This window comes from Pygocentrus nattereri, chromosome 16, assembly GCF_015220715.1.
Source record: "Pygocentrus nattereri isolate fPygNat1 chromosome 16, fPygNat1.pri, whole genome shotgun sequence".
Classification (NCBI taxonomy): domain Eukaryota; kingdom Metazoa; phylum Chordata; class Actinopteri; order Characiformes; family Serrasalmidae; genus Pygocentrus; species Pygocentrus nattereri.
The window spans coordinates 32,197,271-32,217,443 of NC_051226.1; the positions used below are offsets into that span (position 1 = coordinate 32,197,271).

General features: G+C 40.5%; 1 protein-coding gene across 2 annotated transcripts in view; it reads left to right on the top strand.

Annotated features, from left to right (window-relative positions):
• Nucleotides 1-20,173, top strand: part of ddx46 (DEAD (Asp-Glu-Ala-Asp) box polypeptide 46) — a 29,279-nt gene that overhangs the window by 5,639 nt on the left and 3,467 nt on the right. For both annotated transcript variants that reach the window (XM_037546195.1, XM_037546194.1), the window contains exons 4-22: nt 601-682; nt 772-940; nt 1,696-1,898; nt 2,817-2,927; nt 3,049-3,214; nt 3,296-3,416; nt 3,663-3,838; nt 4,818-4,939; nt 5,606-5,684; nt 8,695-8,777; nt 9,845-10,009; nt 11,326-11,488; nt 13,959-14,152; nt 14,900-15,037; nt 16,764-16,913; nt 17,427-17,654; nt 17,982-18,200; nt 18,625-18,769; nt 19,970-20,043. In XM_037546195.1, the coding sequence (XP_037402092.1) occupies nt 601-682; nt 772-940; nt 1,696-1,898; nt 2,817-2,927; nt 3,049-3,214; nt 3,296-3,416; nt 3,663-3,838; nt 4,818-4,939; nt 5,606-5,684; nt 8,695-8,777; nt 9,845-10,009; nt 11,326-11,488; nt 13,959-14,152; nt 14,900-15,037; nt 16,764-16,913; nt 17,427-17,654; nt 17,982-18,200; nt 18,625-18,769; nt 19,970-20,043 (2,788 nt within the window). The remainder of the gene's footprint in view (nt 1-600; nt 683-771; nt 941-1,695; nt 1,899-2,816; nt 2,928-3,048; nt 3,215-3,295; nt 3,417-3,662; nt 3,839-4,817; nt 4,940-5,605; nt 5,685-8,694; nt 8,778-9,844; nt 10,010-11,325; nt 11,489-13,958; nt 14,153-14,899; nt 15,038-16,763; nt 16,914-17,426; nt 17,655-17,981; nt 18,201-18,624; nt 18,770-19,969; nt 20,044-20,173) is intronic.

Sequence of the window (20,173 nt, forward strand, 5' to 3'; positions counted from 1 at the left end):
ACAGTCAGACACAAAGCTGTTGGTCACTTTAAACATTCTGCCTTGGCACATTCCCACCTGGAATCCACTGAGAGATTTTAGACTGTTTTATAAATGGACAACTGCACTTCCCCAACATGGGTGGAGACATGTAGGCTAGCAAAAGAGAAGAAAAAGGCAAAACCTTCTGCCAGAGTCTCTATACTCGTGTTATTCTAAATGAATCAGCTTTACTGATAATGGTCCATAGACAGAGCATCTGTAGAGGCTGTGTTTCATGTAGCAGGTCAGTCAGGTGGAGCATATTCGTACAGTTTGAGTATATAAATCTTAGCTTTGTCCGTATCTGTATGTAACGTTGAGCATAAATGAGTCTTAATACACTCAGTATTACAAGTGTGCGATTGTTTTAAGGAACTCCCCCACCACAGGAGTCTGCAGCCCTCCCCCAAAATGATATGTTTTTATTGAATTAGGGCTGAACTTCAGTGTAATTTTTGTTTGGTGTCTTTTTAACATTTTTTTTTTTATTTTAAAACTCAAGTCGAAACCTGTATTTGTGTGTAGCCTGTCGTTGGTTCTCATCATGTACTACATGTCTGTTTCTGACCCCTCACACAGCAAGGAGAGGTCAGACAGTGGAGACCAACCCGCAGACAAGAAGAAAGTCAAAGAGGAGAAGGAGGAGGAGAAGGCTGAAGACGTAAGTTCACTGTGAGAGATTCAGATTCGATCAGAGTGGTCTGTCCTTCGTTCATCACTATTGAGCTTCATGTGTTCATGCCTCTGCAGCAAGACTTTGACCAGAACACGCTGGAGGAGGAGATGAGGAAGAGGAAGGAGCGTGTGGAGAAGTGGAGGGAGGAGCAGAGGAAAAAGGCCATGGAGAACATTGGCGAGATCAAGAAGGAGCTCGAGGAGATGAAACAGGGCAAGAAGTGGAGCCTGGAGGACGATGATGGTGCGGGAATCTCACACAGCTCCTCAAACAAACATGAGATTTAAAATCAGTAGGAATGTGTTTCACTGCTGGAAATGAGCTTTTCTGAGGCACTTTATAATAAGCTAACAGATGATTCGCTTAAGGTGGAATAGATTAGAATCAGATGCCAACCTTAATTTGTTTGAATTTGTCAAGTCCTTTGTCTGAAAGGTACGTCCCATGTGCGTCCTCGTTCATTTACGCTTCAGCACTGGCTGGTCTTGCCTTATTGCTGAATATCAAGCCACTGAGACAGCAGGCTCCTCAGCCCAGGCCCTATTGTTCTGGTGTCTATGTCAAGCCTTAAAAACAAAGTGGGCAGCTTGTGAGCAGATGCAGTGAACTAGACAGCAGGAGGTGATCGAAAAATAGTTCAACTTTCATTTGAAATGTGACTGAAATATCCCTCACTTTGACACTCAGCTAAATGGGTAACGTTATCATGGTTTGCATGATATGAGGTTTGTATATCATGTTATCTGCACTTCTTTGTGGCGTACCAGTATAACAGGTATAACAGATCTCACAACTGAGGATATATATTGTTTGAAATGGTAAATCGCCCAATACTAATGTCTAAGCTGCTGGCTGAGTATCTCATGTTAAAGATTAATTACCCAAAAGAGATTTAAAAAAAAAAACAGTCTGTATGATAGAAACTTCTTAATTACTGCCTAACTTTCTAAACAAAAGTATAGATCATTTTCATGACCTTTTTTGTGCGTTTTATTCAGATGATGACGAGGAAGGTCCAGCCTCAGTGGATCGTGAGGGAGACGATGAGGACGAAAAGGAGAAGGATGGGAAGACAGAGGAGAGCGCAGCAATGGAGACAGAAACCGGAGAGGAGCTAGATCCTTTAGATGCTTATATGGAAGAGGTGAAGGAGGAAGTCAAGAAGTTCAACATGGGCACGATGAGAGGTGGAAATGACAAGGTAAGGGAGAATTCCTCGTTTTGAACTTTTAAAGACACTCCATGACTAAAAGTATGGGGACACCTGATCATCACATCTGTCTGAGCTTGTTGGACATCCTATTCCAAAACCATGAGCATTAGTGTAGAGTTGCCCCCCTTTTTTGGGTATAATAGCCTCCAGTCTTCTGGGAAGGCTCACAATCTCTGTTCCAGTTCATCCCAAGGGTGTTCAGTGAAGTTGAGGTCAGGGCTCTGTGCAGGCCACTGGAGTTCCTGCACACTACGCTGGTCACTCCATGTCTTCATGGAGCTGCTTTGTGCACAGGGGCTCAGTCATGCTGGAACAGGAAAGGCTCTTCCCCAAACTGCTGACACAAAGCTGGAAGCATATAATTGTGTAAAATGTCTTTGTGCTGTAGTTTTACCATCACCCTTCACTGGAACCGAGGGGACCAAACCCTGAAAAACAGTCTCAGCTCATTATTCCTCCTCTACCAAACTTTACAGTTGGCACTATGTATTTCGGTAGGTAATTCTCCTGGCATCCACCAAACCCAGATTATCATCAAACTGACAGAGAAGCTGATTCATCAATCCAGAGAACACGTTTCCACTGCTGCAGTGTCCATTGGTGGCACTTTACACCACTCCAGCCGACTCTTGGCATTGAGCATAGTGATCTTAGGCTTGTGTGCACCTGTTAGGTTGATTTTGTGCACCTGTTAGCATTGAGTATTACTGAATAATTAGGAGGGCATCCTCATACTTTTGGCCTTATAGTATGTAGTATTACTGTACTTTAGTAACTGAGGGTGTGAATCTTTGATCTGACAACAAATCTATGGACATTATATTTCACACTGCAGCAGTTCTACCATATCTGTGATGTGAACATGGTTAAGTCTGCATATAAATAAATTTAATTCTGTGTCAACAGAAAGGTGGAATGACCGTGACCAAAGTTGTAACTGTTGTCAAAACAAAGAAGACGCCTCATACCACCAAGAAGAAAGGAGAGTTAATGGAGAATGACCAGGATGCAATGGAGGTTTGTCTAAAAGTCCTTATTTATACGTTAACCAAGAAACTTAATTTTAGTTGTATTTTTTTGTTCACATGAATATTTCTCTTGGGTCAGAACTGTAGGTTCATGTGTTTTGTATGTGTAGTATTCGTCTGAAGAGGAGGAGGTGGACCTGCAGACCGCCCTGACTGGCTATCAGACAAAGCAGCGGAAGATTCTAGAGCCTGTGGATCATCAGAAGATCCAGTACGAGTCCTTCCGGAAAAATTTCTACGTAGAAGTTCCTGAGCTGGCTAAAATGACGCCAGAGGGTAAGACAATGAATTAGAAACCTAATAGGTATAAGCGTAGCGTGTGCAGTGGTTTTTCAAATCACTTTCCTTCCCCTCCAGAGGTGAACGAGTACCGTCTCGAGCTGGAAGGCATCACGGTGAAAGGGAAGGGCTGCCCGAAACCCATCAAGACCTGGGTGCAGTGTGGGACATCCATGAAAGTTTTAAATGCCCTTAAAAAGTGAGTGTGGTCCTTCTCTGCACAAATACTCTGACATTTAGTGCGATGTTTTTTTTTTTTTTGTTTTTTTTTTTCTCTCCACACAATTTTTTTTGTCCCTTTCAAACCTCTTGCGACAAATTTTCACACTGTTGTTAAGTGTGTTATGCTCCCCGTTTTAGAAATCTGTCAAGGTTTTAAAAGTTGTGCTCAAGAGAGCATTGAAGTTTTATTTGAATGCATTTTCTCTTTATTTTTCTCCCTCAGACACAACTATGAAAAGCCCACTCCAATCCAAACACAGGCGATTCCTGCCATCATGTCTGGACGGGATCTCATTGGAATCGCAAAGACCGGAAGTGGGAAGACCATCGCCTTTCTTCTGCCGATGTTCCGCCACATTTTAGACCAGAGGCCGCTAGAGGAAGGAGAAGGCCCCATCGGTACGCAAATACACTTGATTTCTAAAAGCAGATTATAACAAAACTTCTCAGTAATAAACGTAACAGTGGAATGGCATCATGACATCTTACCTGTCGTCTCTATAATTCTATACAAATTAACTTCATATCAAGCAGGTCATCTCGCAGAGCCATTGGTTCTGAATGAGATTTCTGTAACCTGTCAACGTTATTTTTCTCTGAATAAACTTTGACCACTAAGATAGCAAAAGAACCTGAGCTTGGCTTTGTAATCGGTAAACAGCTACATTAACTATGAAAACACACCTAATCAAAAGGTTAAAGGCTACTTATCCGACATTTGTCTTCCCTTGATGTTTACTTACATTCCAAAGATGGTCCAGCTTCTCTTTAGAATTTAGAACAGGCTGTTTTTGTTACAGTGCCTTTAAGACTGAGATATGCAAACGATCTCTGTTCTAATTGGCTTCCCTTTATTGTGCCTCAATCGAAACACAGTCCAGGCTGAAACACTCCTTATTGCCTCACTGTGAATGGGCGGGACTAAACTGCTGTGGGCTGACGTATGACATCACAAAACCAGTGAATTCATGTCAGGCTGTTTTTTGCAGATGAATTTCCATCTATGAACCGATACGTTTCAAAACCTTAGCAGTGTTTGCAGTAGAGATGCAACAGTACAGTGGCTCCATGGTTGTTACGTTTTTAGCTAACAGTAATGTTAGTTTTATATTTAAGAAAAAATAAACGCATCAAACATGATTTCAGTATTCGGTTGAGAATAATGAACCTTTTGAATTCATTGGGACATATCGGCCGACAAATGATATAGGCAAAAAAGTTTTAACTAATGTCAGTTTTCACGCTTATTGTATGTCCAGCTATAATTCAGCTCCCGGCAATTAGTAAAAGGTAGTAATGAGCATTCATACTGTAATTCACTGCCACTGTTACATTGTGTGGGATTAGTTTACTAACATGGACCCGAATTCTCTCCTAGCTGTGATCATGACCCCGACCAGAGAGCTGGCCCTGCAGATAACAAAGGAGTGCAAAAAGTTCTCCAAGCCTCTGGGGCTGAGGGTGGTATGTGTGTATGGAGGCACCGGGATCAGTGAACAGGTACGTGAAGCTGTAGAACTGCCTCTTTTTTGCAGTTCTATTTGAAGTGGACTGCTTCGGTGAGTTTTAGTATATCTCAAATGTTTTTCATCCTTTATGATGTCAACTGAAATAAGTGCATGTATGTACATTATATGGTCAGAAATATGTGGATCACCCTCCTAATTATTCAGGCGTTTCAGCCATTACTAACTTTTGCATAAAATCAAGCACATAGCCATGCAGTCTCCATAGACAAACGCTGGCAGTAAAATGGGTCGCACTGAAGAGCGTCATTGTCGTGGTATGAAACCACTGTCACAAGTCATTTTGGCAGATTTCTAGTTTTCTAATTGCTAGATTTGCCCTAATAGGGCAGAGTAGTTATCCACAGTACCAGGTGCACAGCTCCAGTCTCAGAGGCTTGGTGTCCAGCACAGCTTGAATGTTTCCTGTTCAAACACCACTTAACCTGGCAGCTTAACAGGTAAGTGTCGTCAGGTGTGTTTGAGCAGGTAAAACACCAGTCTATGATAAACACCAGCCCTGCAGGACCACCGTTGTGCACCCCATACAGCTGTTTCCCTTTTCACATCATTTGAGCCTTTAGTGTTGCCCACAAAGCTTTGCAAATTGAAGGATAAAACTTTTACCCTCAATATCTTTTCTTTTGTCTTTGGGGACCAGATTGCGGAGCTGAAGCGTGGAGCCGAAATTATAGTGTGCACACCAGGTCGAATGATTGACATGTTAGGAGCCAACAGCGGTGAGTGGACTCTTCCTTTCTCCAGAACTATGCAGGATCAGATGAGAGGATTGACAGGCAGGGTGTTCCAGCGCTCCTATGAGACGCTGTAGGACTGAATTTCCAGTGTAAATTGCGAGAATGTTTTTGAATGTGAATGAAATCGCTTCCATTTACTAAACTTCTCACATTGTTTGACCATTTTGGAAAAATGTACCAGGACATTTTGAGGCGTTTCCTGAAGACTGCTGAAGGTTAGTGAAGCTACCCTGACACAGGCTGTTCACTGTGACGTAATGAGCTAGGAATGGTGAACCAAAGATACGATGATCAGAAGGAAGGTTCATCATAAATCCTGTTGACCCCAGTGTCCCACGTGCAATCCATTCTGAGAATTTAGCGACGTCCTCACGATTAAACGGATTTAAATCTGCCCTCAGAGTAGCTGGTGAGCGTGCTTTCTGTCACTGTGTTAAAGAAGCTCCCATACTGGTGGATGTGCATATATTAAAAACATAATTCATGTCACTATGTAGACACATACTATTGATTTGTTTAGTCAGAGAAACAATAAATGGACAGTAATATATCATGAAACATCAGTTTGAGACATCAGTTAAAGCTAGGGCTGGGCGATAAAACGATAATGATAATTATCACTATATATAACGTAATGTTCGATGTAATAGAGCATCCTCACACTTCCACGTTCTAGCGACAGCCATGGCATTTTCTACTGCGAGGAAAGCGACACTGCTCTGCTTTCGCCACGAGTGGGCACACTTCTGAGTTTTTCGTCATTATTTGGGGGCACCGAGTAAAATAAGTCACCAGATACACTTTAGCAACATCTGAAATGTGGAGCTACAGTACTGTGTGAACGTTTTAGGCATCTAAACAAATTTTTAAACAATTCACCTCAGCAGTGAGTTTATAACAATATACATTAGAATAAAGTCGTATTCATAATTCAAATCAACATAAAAACAATAAAAAGTAACGACTTTCTTGGGTTCCTATTTTTCCTCGACACCTTCACAGCCGCCACAGAGACTTTTAATATCATCAGTTACATCATGAGCTCAATTTACTGAAGCACTGATTCAAACCAGGAGCTGCTTTTTAACTGCATATAATACTGGGCTTCCTCGAGGAGAGGCTTGGAAATGGTTAATTAAGTACACTAACATCCTGAAAATCACTAGTTATATATATATCTATCTCGTGTGTGTGTGTGTGTGTGTGTGTGTGTATGTATATGTGTATATATATATATATATATATATATATATATATATATATATATATATATATATATATATATATATATATATATATATATATATATATATATATATCTCGTGTATATAATCGTTCATTAATATTCTATAAACTTTGTTTCTTAAAATATGAACACTTTTCTTAGCAAATAAACACAAACTACACACATAAATTTTGAAAATGTGCCTTGGGTGCCTAAGACTAGCACAGTACTGTATGTATTCCCTGTTTGAGTGGAGCGACTGGCAATCTGGCAAATCTCCTGTGACCAAGTGTGAGTGATGAGATAAGTGGCGTAACTGTACTGTCCTAAAGTGAACTCGCCTCTTTCTGTACATCCTAACAAACTTCAGTGTCATCAAATCACATCTGCTCCTCTCAACTAAAGTGCTTTTACAACACTCGGGCATATTTTAGTATTAGTGCATTCCTGAGCAACAAAAGTGAAAGAAGTGTGTTTGTAGAAGTTACAGCCCCGCTTTAAACGAAAGTAAACTGAGGACACTGTGTGGCTCTCAGAGTGGGAGAACGCTAGCTTCTGTGGCTAGTTGTTCTTAGCAGCTGGCTAACTTCAAGCAGCGCTCCGTCACTCGCACAGCACAGCGAATTGATATTACTTTATATCAAACATTGACATTTATTGCGATATGTATCGATATCAAAAAATGAGATTTTTTAACGTGATAAGATTTTTGCCCATATCGCCCAACTCTAGTCAAAACTAATATTCTTTCTGATGTTACAACTTTTTTTTTATACCATTATCTGCTGGTGCTGTTATGATTCTAATGCCACTGGAAATAGGTCTTTGTTTTATGTAAAATTGTAATGTAGCCAGTCATATTTCGTTTTATATTCTTTTTTTTGCATGTTTTATTGTTTATTTGTTGGTTCACCTGCTCTATAAGTACTTGTGTTGATTATACACTGAAGGCTGAGCCCCTCCCAGTCAAAAAGTGTAAACTGTTGTTCAGCTCTAAATATGGTCAGTTCTGTATTTACTAGTGATGCATCGATACAGGATTTTCAGACAGAGTATGTGTTTTTGAGTAATTGCTGATACTGAGTAGAATGAAGATGTTAATGTGAGTGCAATGTGCCTTATTTAAATAATTAAATCTATCTGATTTTAAATGAGGTGCATTAGCTAGCTATGCTACATTAGAGTTCCTGTCTCAAGTAGCTTTGCGGTGGAGAAAAGTGGGTTTTGTTCCCCGTCAGAAAAGCTCTTCTGTACAGCTGTAAGTAAAGTATGTTTCATAGTTTTGATCCTCATCTGTCTCTTCCAGCAGCAGCACAGCAACCACATCTGAGGCATGTCTGTACCTGTGAATTTTTATGAATGCATTAGCACAATATCGGTATCGATGCATCCCCAGTATTTACAGTCATAAATGAAGAGCTGATGGTGCTTGACTGTTTTTTAATTCATTTTACAGTAGAAGTCTTCTCTTCCACACATGCGTGGTAATCTCTGATGTGTGTTTTTCCCAGGTGAAAAGCCGGTCAGATAGTCCAGCTGTTGATGCAGCTGTTTAAATGTATGATGTGACAGGTTTAACAGGGTGGCCGTGCCCCTCAGATGGTATGCAAGAAATGGAAACCAGAGACTCCTTTAGTGTCAGTGTGGCTGTAGTCTTTATCAATTACTGCACTGTAATCCTGTTTAACCAGTAGGGGTCAGTTTTGTGCTGCTTTTTAATAACATGTTTATAACACAGTTTGTGTGTTTTTGTGCTTGGATGTTTAGGCCGTGTCACCAACCTGCGGAGGGTGACCTACGTGGTGGTTGACGAGGCCGACCGCATGTTCGACATGGGCTTCGAGCCGCAGGTGAGTCTCTCTGAGCGAGTGACCGATGAAAGTACTGCATCAATAAGCATCTGTACTTTTAAAAGTTGAATGTTCCTCATGAGAATCGGTATTTTAAAGAATAGCTTACAAAAATAAACTAGAGAAAAAAGGATGAAAAGATTTCCCCACTGTTAGTCATGTTTCAGAGTGATGCCAGTATTTCATATATATTCAATATTTTTTTTTTGTCTACTAAATAAATGTATTCCTGTCATTTATATTTGAGAAAAAAAAGGTTTATGCAACAAGAATTGAAACACACATTTTCTTTACTGGCACAAACCAGCACAGACGAACAAGGCCAAGTGGCATGATTCAGGTGTTGATGGGGGAGTGGGGTGGCGTCACTTACTGAAACATGGTTTTACCTATAACTTGAGAATTAATATAGTGTAAACGTTACTTTCAACAGCACAAACACAGCATAAATTAACAAGACTATTTAAAAAGAGGATATTTCTGCAATTTAGATGTTGGGCTAAGTGACATCATAGGTATTAAAACATAATGTTTCATTTCTCATGAATGGCGGCACTAACGATGATCCTATGGCACAAACCAGCACAAACACGTTGTAGTATTTTTAGAAATATTTAGGTTTATTAGTATTTTGTAGTATTTCACAGAGGTAAGTGGGTACTGTTATGGTTCTTTTGATGATGGCAAAATGAAATGTTCGGTCATGTTATTCAATAAAAAACATAATGGGTATAGCAAAATGTTTTAGTTTAAAGTCAAAGATCACTTAATGTGTTTCAGCTCTGATTCTGAATCAGTTCAGTAGAATCATCCAGAAACACAAAATACATTTTATTTATTTATTTATTGTCATAATGAAACATTGTTTTTTGTAATTGGAGCTGAATGGACCATCTGATCTTAAAACTGTTGTTCAGTTCATAATTTTCAAGTTTCCTTTTTTTTTTAAACCTCTTTAGAAAGTTGTGCTTTATTTTTTAATCAGCCTTCATGCTGTGCTGTTAACAGGTGGGCCATGAGGACCCCGATACAGATATCTAACCTACCTGCCTGTGTATGTTGTCCAGGTGATGCGTATAGTAGATAATGTCAGGCCAGACCGGCAGACGGTGATGTTCTCTGCCACCTTCCCACGAGCGATGGAGGCCTTAGCCAGGAGGATCCTCACCAAACCTGTAGAGGTGCAGGTGGGAGGGAGAAGCGTCGTGTGCTCGGATGTGGAGCAGCATGTGGTGAGCAGATAAATATAAGCATGTCTGTTCTGTTAGTCATCACAATCTGTTCCTGTATTTACTACTCAGGGATAAAACGTTTTTATTTATTTATTTATTCATTTTTTTATGGTGAATTATTATTTCTTTACAGTCTGACTGACTCGTGGGTAGATTTTAGCCATTATGTCTATCAGCCAGTTTCTTACTCCTTCAGTTGTATTTGTGGTTTTATACAGAGTAGCAAGGCTAGTAAAATCAGTAAAAATACTGATTTGCTTACCCAAAGCTTCTGCTTTGCAGGGTTAAAGTTTACTGGGCCCAGCTGGTGAAATCCTGTGTAAGTAAAAAAAAATGGCCACGACTTAGTAAGCTGTGGGAACTAGATCCTGATGTGTGACTATGACTTAGTAAGGCGTGGGAGTGAGATAATTAAGTTGTGGCTACAACTTGCTAAGGCATTGATGAGATAACTAAGCCCTGATCTCGTTCCTACACCTTACTAGGTTATGGCCCTGCATTAGGATCTTGTTCACATGCATTAATATGGCCTGACCACACATGATGTTGTTATTTACACAGGATGCCACTAGCAGGGCTCTGTAAAAATCACAGTGTAAAATATTTAAGAATTCATTTATGGCACTTTAAGCTTTAGAGTAGATATGCTGTAAAGTTTGATAGAAATATTATAAAACACTGCTTAGTAAACAAGAATCAGAGACCTCAGGACTGTCTGGGCGGGGCCCGGTATTCTAATAAGGATGATTCCTGTGTCCAGCACTCCTGGATTGAAGGTGGTTCATCCATTGTGGGCATCACACTATCAGTTACCTCAAACAAAAAACAAGAATTAGCCATATTACAGTAATATATAACTATTTATGTCAGTTTTACATTTTTGTTTTTTTACTAAACACTTTTTGTCTGTAAATCTGGCTGTACAGTGGAAATCAATTCTGATAGTTTAGTGCATCCTTAAAGTAAGATGATGAGTTTACTGACTGTATTTGAGTGTTTCATGTTATAATGGTGTGGATTGTGCATAAACGACGCTGTAAAGTGTTTCTTTGAGAAAGTTTAAATAATATTAATTTAAAAATGCAGATCTTTGAATAAATAAAAATAGTTGAAATGCTGTCCATAACTTTAAATTGTTACTATCAGCCAAATTTTCTCGCATCATATATTATCACAACACAGATCGCAGTTCTAGCTGATTCTTTTTGCCATACGTCTTGAGTCCTTACGTCCCTGTGATTCTGTGTTTTAAGCTCCTTTATGAAAGAGTTCCTGATCCAGACGTTGATACTAATTCGCTTTCTCGTTCTCCTCAGATTGTGATTGAGGAGGACAAGAAGTTCCTGAAGCTTCTGGAGATCCTTGGTCATTACCAGGAGAAAGGCTCCGTGATCATCTTTGTAGACAAACAGGAACATGCTGACGCTCTGCTCAAAGACCTGATGAAGGCCTCGTACCCCTGCATGTCTCTGCATGGAGGTACGGTCCAGTTTTGTCTATTGAACAAGTCGCTTTCAGTGCTGGATGTTCTGAACCGGGGATCGGCAATCCAAACATTATGAAGAGCCATTTTGTCCTTTCAACAGATATCAAACCACCTTGGGAGCCACAACATATTTTATGTCTATTTTACCATCTTGGCTGTAAATATGTTGTAGTATGTGTTAATGTACTAGTAAAGGCTAAAAATCTAAAATAAATGAAAACGCAGACTTGCTTTGCTTTGCTTTAAGCTCAGCTGTAGCTGCTTTTCTCGCATTCCCGGCAGGAAACTTTTACACGAAATTAGAATAGTTTCTTGTAAAATTTCTCTCAACCTTTTGACTTTTTTTACGAGGCTGTTAAAAAAAAAAAAAAAAAAAAAAAAGTCAGCTTCTCAATTGCGGCTGCTGCACCATTTTGCAACCCCAATTCCAATGAAGTTGGGACGTTGTGTAAAACATAAAACAGAATACGATGATTTGCAAATCCTTTTCAACCTATATTCACTTGAATACACTACAAAGACAAGATATTTAATGTTCAAACAGATAAACTTTATTGTTTTTTGCAAATGTTCACTCATTTTGAATTTGATGCCTGCAACACGTTCCAATGAAGTTGGGACAGGGGCGTGTTTACCACTGTGTTACATCCCCTTTCCTTTTAACAACACTCAATAAGCGTTTGGGAAATGAGGTCACTAATTGTTGAAGCTTTGTAGGTGGAATTCTTTCCCATTCTTGCTTGATGTACAACTTCAGTTGCTCAACAGTCCGGGCTCTCTGTCGTCGTATTTTGCGCTTCATAATGCGCCACACATTTTCAATGGGAGACCAGTCTAGTACCTGCACTCTTTTACTACGAAGCCACGCTGTTGTAACACGTGCAGAATGTGGCTTGGCACTGTCTTGCTGAAATAAGCAGGACGTCCCTGAAAAAGACGTTGCTGGCTTTTGAACTTCGCGCTGATAACAATCCAGACAGTCCTTTTCCTCTTTGGCCTGGAGGACACCATGTCCATGATTTCCAAAAACAGTTTGAAATGTGGACTTGTCAGACCACAGGACACTTTTCCACTTTGCCTCAGTCCATCTCAGATGAGCTCAGGCCCAGAGAAGCTGGCGGCGTTTCTGGGTGTTGTTGATATCTGGCTTTCGCTTTGCATGGCAGAGATTTAACTTGCACTTGTAGATGGAGCGATGAACTGTGTTCACTGACGGTGGTTTTCTGAAGTGTTCCTGAGCCCATGTGGGAATATCCAATATTGAATGATGTCGGTTTTTAATGCAGTGCCACCTGAGGGATCGAAGGTCACGGGCATTCAATGTTGGTTTTCTGCCTTGCCGCTTACTTGCAGAGATTTCTCCAGATTCTCTGAATCTTTTGATGATATTATGGACTGTAGATGATGAAATCCCTAAATTCCTTGCAATTGCATGTTGAGAAACGTTGTTCTTAAACTGTTGGACTATTTGCTCACGCAGTTGTTCACAAAGTGGTGAACCTCGCCCCGTCCTTGCTTGTGAATGACTGAGCCTTTCAGGGATGCTCCTTTTGTACACAATTACGACACTCAACTATTTCCAATTAACCTGTTCACCTGTGGAATGTTCCAAAAGGTGTTTTTTGAGCATTCCTCAACTTTCCCAGTCTTTTGTTGCCCCTGTCCCAACTTCTTTGGAACGTGTTGCAGTCATCAAATTCAAAATGAGTGAATATTTGCAAAAAACAATAAAGTTTATCCGTTTGAACATTAAATATCTTGTCTTTGTAGTGTATTCAATTGAATATAGGTTAAAGTATTTGCAAATCACCGTATTCTGTTTTAATTTGTTTTACACAACGTCCCAACTCATTGGAATTGGGGTTGTAAGCTGGAACAGGAAATTTTGAACAAGAAGCTGGCAAATGAGAAACTGACTTCAGCTTTGCAACTTCTTAGTGTTTGACAGTTTCTCGTTGCAGATATAACGCATCACGAAACCAGATGGAGTGATTATAAATGAAAAGAAGGCCAACCGTCTCCCAAGTTATCGATATTCGTCTTAAATCTTTTTCTTTGCCTTTATATTAGCTACTATCTGGGCAAGACTGTTGTGTGCATTGCTATGGTGACCAGTAGTCTGCGTGCCGACCTTCGGAGTTAAAGGGTGAATTGTCAGTCATACATTAACTCCAGCATTTAAGAACATTTATTGTTAAACTGTGTTAGAACTGTGTTATAACGGTCAGCAGAGCTTTATTTTACTGCAAAGGAGGATTATTTTATTTATACCTTAAAAAAAAAAAGATCGAATTCTTCTGCGGAGCTGCGATAGGGCAGTAAAAGAGCCACATGTTGCTGACCCCTGGACCCTCACAGTCCAACAGACATGTATTATTTACCTTAATTACTGTATGTTCCGTGATTTGTTGATTTTTGTATTTATGCTTTTCTCTATTTTTTTTTTTTTCATTTTTTTAACAGGAATCGACCAGTATGACAGAGACAGCATCATAAACGATTTTAAAAACGGAGCCTGCAGACTGATGGTGGCCACCTCTGTGGCAGCCAGAGGGTTGGACGTCAAACAGCTGATCCTTGTGGTCAACTACAGCTGTCCCAACCACTATGAAGACTATGTGCATCGGGCTGGGCGCACAGGCAGAGCTGGAAACAAAGTAAGACCACTTTAGTTTCACAAAACCAGGTGAAGCTGGGGACTCCTTTTACAGTTGACTTAGTTACAGAATAATAATTTTCATATTCATACCTGATATTTTCTGGGGAAAAATTTATATATATATAATTTTTTTGTTGTTCTTGTTAAAGCATAAGAGATATTCACCCTTGGCTGTAAATTAAATCGTTATATTCACTTTAGTAAAATTATTTCCCATAAAACTAAAGTTTTCTGACAATGCCAGTATCATTGGGATTTCAGTGTGCATCATTAATATATATTTTATATGTAGCGTGCATACACTGAGGTGTAATGTGGCTAAAGTCCTGTTTCACAGAGGAATTGAGGACGATTAGCTTAACTGCACTACATGTGGTGGAGGTAGTTTGGTACTCAGTTTAGTCATTGGCCATTAAAAGTTTAAATCTGATGAAAATGAGCAAACTCGTGTCTGGTAGAAGTCTCTAAAGAGCCACTGTGTTCTGTTTACTTTTATATTCCACAGTCACAGTTTTTGTACCAGTAAGTTTAGAATTTAATAACTGCTGACTGGATAAAGTGATTTGAAATTGTAAGTTTGTCACTGCAGGACTCAAACGTTCCCCTTTTAATGTGCATAACGTGTAAAACGTCCCCTTTTTAATGTGGAAACGGTGTAAAAGAATGAACGACCCTAAAGATGCATGACCGACTGACCGGCTGACTTAGTGGTACTTCTCTGACGCTGTGCTGCGCTGTCTTGCAGGGCTACGCCTACACGTTCATTACTGAGGAGCAGGCGCGCTACGCTGGTGACATCATCAAAGCTCTGGAGCTGTCAGGTTCCCCAGTTCCTCCTGAGCTGGAGCAGCTGTGGGTCAACTTTAAAGAGCAGCAGAAGGCCGTAAGACCCCCTGACTTAATACACTCATAAAAAAGATAGTTCTTCTTTTGTGAATAAAATGGTCGTATGTGTTCATGGTTCTACATAGAACCATTTTCTTTACTAAAGAACCTTTTGCGTGACTAATGGGTTCTCTGCCTGGTGAAATGGTTCTTCAGATCGATGGAGAATGTGTCGATTCTGTATTGCACCAAAAAGTGTTCTATTGTTATGATGTCAAGTAGAGCCAGGCGAAATGGGGAAAAAATTTTATCGTCATAAGCAAAATTCATATCGTTCAATATCGATATATTTCACGATACATGTCAAATCTTTATTTCTCGGTCGGAACATGACAATCAATCGCCAACCAGTGGAGCATTTCTCCAATCTGTCACGGGCAGTGGGAGAAAATGTCTGATTAGTTGTTTTTAATCAGCTGGAAAAGCACGGCCACAGTTTTTGTAAGTCATAATTTAAGAAAGAAAATATTTTAACGAATGCTCGGGTATCCTGTTACAAATGCTAAACAAGTGGCTAAAAAAATGCTAAACTGTTTTGTTTCCTAACAACGTCAACTTGATACGAACAGCAAACATTAGCTGGCTCAGTAGGTCAGTGATGGATCAAACACCAGCTAGCAGGCGACTGGGTTTCTCTGTAATAGAGGGGTGAACCTAAATATATCTAACACCAGACAAAGTCCTCCTTTTAGGTACATTTAAACTGAAAGCGGTGCTTTTGTGTCTTTGATCTACAGTTTCATCAATTTGCCGTGTTGTGCGAGTGACGGAGCGCTGCTTCAAAGTTAGCCATCTGCTAAAACCAGTAGCTTGGAAAGATTCTCCCGCTCTCCAATGCCTCACAGCTTCCTCAGTTTACTTTCATTTAAATCAGGGCTGTAACTCACGTGAACTCACTTCTTTCTTTCACTTTCGTTGCTTGTGAATGAGCATACTATGTCTGATGGCTGTAACAACAATTCTTTCGTTTGAGATGTGATTTAATGCTGCTAAAGCTTGTTAGGATGCTGGGAAAGAGGTGAGTTCACTGTACGCCGGCACAGCTAACTTGCGCCACTTATCTCCTCACTTACACATGGTCACAGGAGAACAGATCGCCAGTCGTTCCACTCAAACAGGGAGTGTATAACTCCACGTTTCAGACGTTGCTGAAGTATATTTAGCAACTTCTTTTGCTCGTTGCCACCTCCTTCTCTAATCCTGTCAAAAAATTGGAAGTGCGCCCTCTTCTGGTGACAGCAGAGTAGTGCCACTTTTCCTTTCGGTAGAACGTGGAAGTGTGAGAATGGTGTATTATATCGAACATTTATCAAACCTTTCTTATCGCTCTTTCAAGTTATATCACGATAATTATCATTATCGTTTTATCGCCCACCCTTAATGTCAAGCTTGTAACAACAGAACACCACTTTTTGAAGAAATGTTACAAATAAAGAAACATTAATGTTAATAACTAAAAACTAATAATGTTAAAATGTCATTTAGGCAAACTGTCAGCAGTCTGGGTTTTGGTGCTGGTGTGTTTATCGGCTCACGGATGCTGAGACTTTAAATGTAATGTTGAATGATGGAGGATTTTTCAGTCCCCTGTAGTGCTGCAGTAATACCAAAACGTCAGTGAATTTCAGTGGCCCAGATGTGTGAAGGAACGTGTGGCTACATACATGAACTCATGAAATTGTAAGAGCACAAGAGAAGATCATGCTGTTTTTCTTTTCTAACAGGAAGGCAAAAGCATCAAAAGCAGCAGTGGGTTTTCAGGGAAGGGCTTCAAGTTTGACGAGACGGAGCACGCTCTGGCCAACGAGAGGAAGAAACTGCAGAAAGCCGCGCTGGGTCTTCACGATTCTGATGATGAAGACACGGCGCTGGATGTGAGTCGTGTGCTGTTTGTTTCTGAACGTTTGGTTCTTTTCCACAAATGGATCAAAGCCTGTTAAAAAGAAATACTTGCCTGAACGATTAATGTTAATATGCAGCTGATTGCTTTTCTTTCTTTGCCGTTTAGTAAGAACACGAATGTGAAGTAGGTGTAGAAACGTTTATAATGGTCAAATTTAAGTTTGGTATTTTTCACCCTAAAGAAAAAACTCATCCTGGTCTATGTTAAACTGTCTATCTTGATAGAACAGAAAATAGACTACTGTAAAAAAAATAAATAAAATAAACAAATGAAAATCTACATTGAGATCTTCTTTCACGTCTAGTCAGTAAAAGGTGCGCATTCCCACCAAGTGTAGAAGTAGTAACAGTCCCCAAACCTGCATGATCCATATTTTGAAAGATTTTGATTTTCATCCCTGTTGTCCTTTAATCAATCAGCCTGTTTACTTTAACTGAAAGATTCTGTAAGAAGCTCCCGACCTCACTCTTCATTCTGCCCACAGATTGACGAGCAGATCGAGAGCATGTTTAATTCTAAGAAACGGGTGAAGGATCTATCGGCTCCGGGTGGCAGTGCTGGCGTAGCCGCTCCTGGGTTCACTGGAGCTGCTGCTACTTCGGGTCTTGCTGGTCTCGCTGCACCTTCAGCCGGAAACATCCAGAAGCTTGAGATCGCCAAGAAGCTGGCATTGAAGATCAACGCTCAGAAGAACCTAGGTGCTGAGGCGCAGGTGAGCGTTCAGAATCAGAGGAGGACACTTGGGAGTATTTAGTTTAAACAGTCTTCAGAATTTTTCTATGATGTCATACAGTTAAATTTGTTTAGGGTGGGCTCTGAGACGCTGGTAAGGGGGTAGGACTTCTTTTAGAACCCCAAATGTTTAGAAACTGCCCCAGGAGCGTACGCTGGGCAGGAAGGAAAATATATATACCAATATCAAGTTTCTCCTCCAACCAGCCTCACTTTCTCCAGGAGTGCTCTGCTGCACCCTCACTCTCAGATGCGAAGCTGTAAATTCACTCTCACTCTGACTTTTTGTTTTTGCTGTTAATGACAGGACGTAATGCAGCAGGCCACCAACGCCATCATGAGGGGGGGCACCATCATTGCCCCGTCTGTCTCTGCCAAAACCATCGCCGAGCAGCTGGCTGAGAAGATCAACGCTAAGCTCAACTACACCCCTGTGGAGAAACTAGAGGAGGAGCGACAAGCTGCTGAGCAGGCCGAAACCGTCAAGAGGTACGAGGAGGAGCTGGAGATCAACGACTTCCCTCAGGTATGGCTTTATGAACGCCAGGTCATTCAGCAGGTGTCGTCTACACTAGATGTTTTTAAACATCGAGAACGAGTTCGGAACCAGCTGGCATAAAAATTTCATTCATTCATGTTTTGGAAGTAGTTGTTCAAATCTGGATCAGAAGACTGTAACATAGAGCAAACATTAACAGTATTGAAAAGGATTATAATAGATTAAAATATACCAGATGTGTTTTTGTCACATCACAGGTTGTACTGGATGCTGTGTATAGATGTATAATTCTAATATAGTCCCAATATTTTGTGTTGATTTTAATGTGCAGTCATATAATTTAGCCCTAGACTTTCAATGCTCTGTGTGAGTTGATATTATTGATTGATTGATTGATTAACGTTATCACCTTGTATGTCCCCATGTAACTGTTTCTCGTTTTGCTCTGTAGACGGCCCGGTGGAAAGTCACGTCTAAGGAGGCCTTGCAGAGGATCGGCGAGTATTCCGAAGCTGCCATCACCATCCGAGGAACGTACTTCCCGCCAGGCAAAGAGCCCAAAGAAGGAGAGCGCAAGATTTATCTGGCTATCGAGAGTAAGAATACATTCCTTTTATCTCTTCCTGTGTTATATGGCCACTTTTAAGGGATGGACGCCAGTGTTTTGCTTTAATTAGCTTTATTTCGTTAACATGCTTACATATTTATAGCCAAGTGTGTCATACAGAGTCAGACGGCAAATAAGCAGGTGTGTCAGAGATTTTATGCAGTTTCTTATATTGGGCACCTCAACATTTATTAAATCAGACTACATGTAAATCTAGAATATAAAGAATATTGAATTGAGGATGCCATATTTGTCAAACACACGTTTTGTGCTTGACATCAGTTTTGTTTGGTTGTTTTTGACCAAGTTCTTCGCCTGGTAGAGGCTGTAGGAGGGTGGTTTAAACTGAAGCTGCCAAATTTTGGCCATGAGGGGGGCAATCGTGGGCTGGAGGTTAGGGAACTTGCTCTGTGACCGGAAGGTTGCTGGTTCGATTCCCAGCGCCGACAGTCCATGACTGAGTGTGCTCGCTAGTGAGTATGTGGTGTTTCACTTCACAGATGGGTTAAGTGTGGAGGTGAAATTTCCCTGTTGTTGAACTAATATGTATCACTTAACTTAATGAGAACATTCAATTTATCCCACCTGAAAGTTACACTAACCGCACCCCCACACCTAACGAGAAAACAAATATATTTTTAGGAGTGATGAGCAACTTGCAGTTGAACTCCTAAACCAGCTGTGGTAAACTATACCTTTCAACATGGCGGAGCAGAGGAGATGAATTTAATACTCTGAGTTTTAGACGGCGGTGGGACGGACATCCAGCTTATGCGTCTCAGAACACAACGTCTTCCTCTCTGCCTTCTTTAATAAGGACATGTGAAGGGCATTTTCCTGAGTCTGACATTTTAAAGTATTTAGAAAAAAATAAGCACTGCTCACTGCTGCTCATCTCACTTTGACTGGACCTCACGTGATGCTCGCTGTCATGGTAACGTTTACTCCAAGTGGTTCTCCACACATGGGCGTTAGTTTGCATCGGATTACTTGTCATGGAAGCATGGAAACGAAGATTTTCCATCAACACCTCTACTCTGTAATCGGGATTGTATTTAATTGGATTGGCAGAAATATTTGCATGTAAACACAGACACTGATGTGCAGACCCTTTTGAATCCTTTTGAATTTTGGTGCAGAATGAATGAATAAAATTAATTTTTGACACTTTTGTTATTCCTTTTTAAAGGTGCCAATGAGCTGGCAGTCCAGAAAGCAAAAGCAGAGATCACCAGACTCATCAAGGAGGAGCTCATCCGTCTGGTACGTTTCTGTCTTTCATTCTGTCAGTGACACACAGAGGGGGACTCCACCAATTGTTCAGAATTTCTGCATAATTAAGTGGTTAAGATGTAAAGAGAGTCGCTCCGAGCGGTTTGGTATGAAACGCTCC